At 41.2% G+C, this 5,181-nt stretch overlaps 1 protein-coding gene across 2 annotated transcripts; it reads left to right on the plus strand.

Annotated features, from left to right (window-relative positions):
• Positions 1 to 557: 557 nt before the first annotated feature.
• LOC132207350 (probable G-protein coupled receptor 139) lies at positions 558 to 2,040 on the plus strand. 2 transcript variants are annotated; one of them, XM_059642706.1, is made up of 2 exons: positions 558 to 664; positions 1,021 to 2,040. In XM_059642706.1, the coding sequence occupies exons 1-2, from the start codon at positions 595 to 597 to the stop codon at positions 1,950 to 1,952; spliced, it is 1,002 nt and encodes a 333-aa protein (XP_059498689.1). In that variant the 5' UTR covers positions 558 to 594; the 3' UTR covers positions 1,953 to 2,040. The 2 variants fall into 2 exon arrangements, with proteins under 2 accessions (XP_059498689.1, XP_059498690.1); XM_059642707.1 differs by having other exon boundaries at positions 1,213 to 2,040.
• The last annotated feature ends 3,141 nt before the right edge of the window (positions 2,041 to 5,181 follow it).

Consider the following 5,181-nt stretch of genomic DNA (forward strand, 5'->3'; position numbering starts at 1 on the left):
TACATCCGCACTTCAACAGCTGACAGTTAGATCATAAACTGAGTAAACATTGACTTCAAACATTTGCCTTCACCAACTGACTGTCAGACGTTGAACTCTCGGGATGTCACGAACTCAAATGAACAGACAGGCATGCCAAAGAGATTTGAAATTTGTATTTTTATTTGGGAATCTGCAGAACCAGAATGAAGCTGTGCTCCTGGATTCTGTCTGCCTTTCAGAGCAGCAACAATTAAGTTAAGTGAAGCAAAGTGGAACATGGTTTGCAGAAAAACGGTATAAATAAATCTATTCATAATTTATGGAATCAGTTTATTCAACATGCCCCTTTACCTTCATGGCATAACGGTGGTAATAATGTTGACTCCTGAAGCCTGAGATGGCTGTGTTTTGGCCACCGTAGTAATCACATCATGGTCAGACGTGTTGATGTAATGTGTTTGTTCAAGTTGGAGTTATTAATAGCAACTTCAGCTGTAACTGTATCCCTGCAGGCTTACACTCTATATAATTAAGGTCGATTAGAATGGATCAGTTAACACTTCCGGGAACAGTGTGAGACCCAGAACAACTGATGTTATTCTACTCTCAGAAATGGCATATCCAATTGTCTGGCAAATAGAAGATGTTTTCTATCCTCTTATTTCAGCCATTGGTGTTCCTAGTAAGCTGTTAGTGCAAGTGTTGCTGATGTAAACTTGTGATAATATCGCTGTTTAAAAGTCATGACTTGTGCATTATAATCATGAAATACTGCCATTATACTTGCTCCTTCATTTCCCAGAAAATTCATTTGGCCATTGATGATGCAGTATTTGCTGCATTTCCTTACTTTATTTGTTTGTACGCTGAAATCCAAATTGCATTGTCAGAAATTGTGTTTGAAATGTGTTATTGTTAGAAAGCATGTTATGTGCAACATCAAAGCTGAACATTTTGCTTATGGTTCTGTTAAATTGCTATTTGATTCAGGACAACGCCTGAAAATATTTACTTGTATTTCACACTCTTCCCTCACAGTTAACTTGGTCGCAGTTATCATCCTGGCCCGAGGAAAGTGTGGTCTGTCCAAGTGCCTCACTTGCTACTTGATTGGAATGGCAGTGGCTGATCTCCTTGTCGTTGTTTTTGATGCCATCTTGATATACACTTCTTTAATTTATTTTCCAAATTCATTCGCGAGGCTTACTCCCTTCTGTCGTCTTTTTACAGCCCTGGCATCAGCAGCCTCATCGATTTCTGTCTGGTTCACAGTCACATTCACTTCTGATCGATTTGTAGCCATTTGCTATGAGAGATTGAAATCCAAATTTTGCACCGAGAGAACTGCAGCGGCATTCCTTGCAGCGGTGACTGTGTTGGGCTGCCTGGAGTCTCTACCCTGGTATTTTGCTAATAGCGCATCATACATCATTGATGATATTGAATGGGGTTGCCTACTTAAATCGAGTTTTTACACTTCCCCTGCATGGGCTGCATTTGAAATCATCAACTACATTTTAACACCTTGTGTGCCATTCTTTCTGATCTTGCTGTTCAATGTGCTGACTGTCAGACGTATTTTAGTGAGCAGTCAGATCCGCAGAAGTCTCCGTGGCCAAAGAAGTGGAGAGAAACACAAAGATGTGGAGTTGCAAAACCGGCAGAAGTCCATCACTTTGCTGTTCAGTATATCAGGCAGTTTTGTACTTTTGTGGTTAACCAAGCTTCTCTTCAGTATTTATGCACGAATTATGGATATCCGAACTTATGACTACTCCGACAAAGACCCTTACTTTGTCGCAGATCACACAGCGAAGATGTTGCAAGTGCTCAGCTCCTGCACCAACACGTTTATTTATACTGTGAGCCAGACGAAGTTCAGGTCCGAACTGATGAATGCAATGACATACCCCTTCAGGAAAATTATTAAATTGTGGAACAGATTGAAGAGTTTGAATCATGTGAATTAAATTTCTCCTATTCTCCATAATCTACAATCGCCACGCAGGACGAAGTAAGTTATCAGCACCACAGACTTAGCTCCGATTATTTGTCCAAAACATTGACTCCTGGCACGTCTTGCTGTGTGAACAATTAATGAATTGCTCTCGCCAAAAAATACAATGAGCAAGTGAGCATTCCGACAGATACCAGCTAACACTGGAGAAAACTTTGAGAAAGGTGTCCATCCCTGCTGTGGGATCAACAGCAAATGGGCTCGAATTTCACCGAGATATGATGATGCCGGAATACGTCCAATAATATGCCAAAAATTGATCGTTTGTCTGAAAAGATGACTCTTTCGCGAACATTGCTGCCCATAATTAGAATTATGTCCACTTTTTTTCCCCTTTATCTGTGGACTTTACAGCTGAACTGATTACTGTGAGACCAGAATTTCTTCAAAGCAGGACCCTTTCAGGAATTGTCTTGCAAATGTCAAAGATGCAAAATTTCAGCGCCGATCCTGATCAATATCTCTTCCGATCAGAGACAACACAGGTTTAATTGTCGTCCTTGTTCTTAATATTATAAACATTCACTCTCTCCTGACTAGAACGGGAAATAAATGCTCCCTAATATTGATTGGTACGGCTCTGAGCTGAAACCTAATGTGTCACAGAATCTAAGATCCCAAGCAGCTTGAACTGCACGTGGAAAGATTGCTTCCTCTGTTGTGTCTGTTGAGACTGCGGGGTCATTGTGGTTTCACTCTTTTAGAATGAGTGCTTGCCCTGCTATGACATGGGGAGAAGTTATGTTTTGTCTGAGGAATGTGCAGGATTAGAACTCACCCCAGAAAATGGGTGTAGTTTGTGGGCCAGTCATTGAATTTTTTTAGGGTGAAAGTAGATGGATTCTTGACAGTAAAGCAAATGAAAGGAAAATTGGGAATGAAGAATCTGAAACATAAACAAGATGGGTGAGCAGGATTGCGAACAATGATATACTTCTGTTCCAACTTCGCATGTTAGTACATTCACAAATGTTGTCAGCTCAACTCCAATCTAATGCGTCCACTCCATTAAAATTGATTGCAACCAAAGAGATCATTTAATTTCCATCCTGCATGGTTCTTGACAGAATTGAGACGTATTCATGAATGGCTACATTCCATATTATTTGGTTACTTCGTTTGCAGCTTTCGGAATGAGGGGACAAACAATGTTATTTGCACTTTAGTCATGTGTTCCCTCACCCCAACCACACACCTATGAGAAGAAGGTAAAAGGGGATGGGATTTGTTGTTTGGGCTGTTCTGCCATTCATCCTCTGCATGAAAATTACCCTGAAACAGGCGCATCCGTTTCTGTGTGAAGACATATCTCCACATGTCAGCTGTCAGTTCCCTACCACAGTATCATTCAACTGTGACCCCAATTGTTCTCAAGGCCCCATCACAACAACATCCTCCAAGTGTTTGTGATGTCTGGTCCGTTTTGAATTTCTTCAGTTTTGATAAAACAAACATCAAAACGTTCTTCTAAACCATGGTGAATATGACCCTAAATGATCCATTTCCTCTTCATGCATCAGTCCGTTCACACTAAGGATAAGTCTGGTAAATTTTCATTGCACACTCTGCATAGTCAAAACATCATTTCTCAGTTAAAGTGATTTAAACTGCATAGCATACTCAAGGGGTTGTCTCACTCAGGCCCTGTACAATTGCAACAAGACATCCCGAATCCTGTATTCCAAACCTTTTGCTCTGAAGGCCAACTTCCCATGAATGCATGCTTACTTTCAGTGATTTGTGTAGAAGGGACAGCAAGGCCTCATTCCAGCAGTGGGATATTTTAGCTGCAGTGATCGATTGACGTGGTTGCAATTGTTTAACTTGAAACGAAGAACATCAAACAGAGATTTGAAATTGGTGTGCAATACCATTTCAGTAGGTACACAATGTCCATTCTCATAAGCAAATTGCACAAGGACCAATCAAACACTGACCAAAGGTTCTGTAGAAGTTTTGGGGGTGTAGGGCAGTGAGTGGTAATGAATGAAGCTCGTTGGCTCCATTGGTGGATGAAGTGGCAGTCATGAAGCGAGTTTAAGGATTTTGCACAGAAACTTGAAGGAAATAATCTGGCCAGGATATGGATATCGCGTGGTCATTAAGACTGACCGGATTGTAATCCAGAGGGCCAGTACAGACTCAATGTGTTGAATAGCCTCCCTCCATCTTGTCCTGATTTCGTGACCTTATCCAAACAAGCCTCATTAAAATTTGATCTCATTTGCACAGGATGGCAATTAAACACAACACCCCCAGATCCAAAGAAATGCAGATAACTGGATGTGAAATGCCATCAATGACAAACCTCCAATTGAACATGGGCATATTTTAGTTATGAAATGTGTGAGTCACTGACTGGGCTGGACATTTATGACCGATCCTTATTTACCCTGGGAATGAGACAAGAGAATCTGTCCGTCGGGTGATTTCAGATGGGAGCTTACAGTCATCACTCTACCATTAATCTGAATTCACGTTTAAGCTAGGCGAGGTAAAGACAGTGTATTTCTCTTCCTCAGGGTCATTCGTGAACCAGGTTGGATTTTATGTCAAAATTTTGTTGGATTCAAATTTTACCATTTGCTTTGGTTGGGAATTGAACCTATCTGTGCAAACTGTTAATGCACTCTGTATTCCAGCCGCAGTGACATTTGCTCTGTGCCATCAGGCAAACCTTGCTGAAGCATGATTAACAATTCAATATTACTGTGTTTGCCTGTTTTGAAATAGAAGACAAGGAAATAAATGTCCAAAACATTAGTTGACATTAGCGAGTTTTGAGAAGATTTGTAGCTCAGGTTGAGGTTCAGGATGTGAGTTTGCTCGCTGAGCTGGAAGGTTAGTTTTCAGGCGTTTCGTCACCATTCTAGGTAACATCATCAGTGAGCCTCCGACGAAGCGCTGGTGTTATGTCCCGCTTTCTATTTATCTGGTTAGGTTTCCTTGGGTTGATGATGTCATTTCCTGTTCTTTTTCTGAGGGGATGGTAGATTGGCTCCAAGTCAATGTGTCACACTGGGAATGGGGATCCGATATCCCACCGCAAAGGGCATTCGGGAACTGGCATTCTATGTGATTTGAATCCAGCAGTTCTTCGGTCCTCCCTTTCCCATTCACATCATTGTTGTCCATTATTTTTTACTGTCTCCAATTGCGTCCATTGATCTGTCAAACTATAT

This window comes from Stegostoma tigrinum, chromosome 45, assembly GCF_030684315.1.
Source record: "Stegostoma tigrinum isolate sSteTig4 chromosome 45, sSteTig4.hap1, whole genome shotgun sequence".
In the NCBI taxonomy this organism is placed as follows: domain Eukaryota; kingdom Metazoa; phylum Chordata; class Chondrichthyes; order Orectolobiformes; family Stegostomatidae; genus Stegostoma; species Stegostoma tigrinum.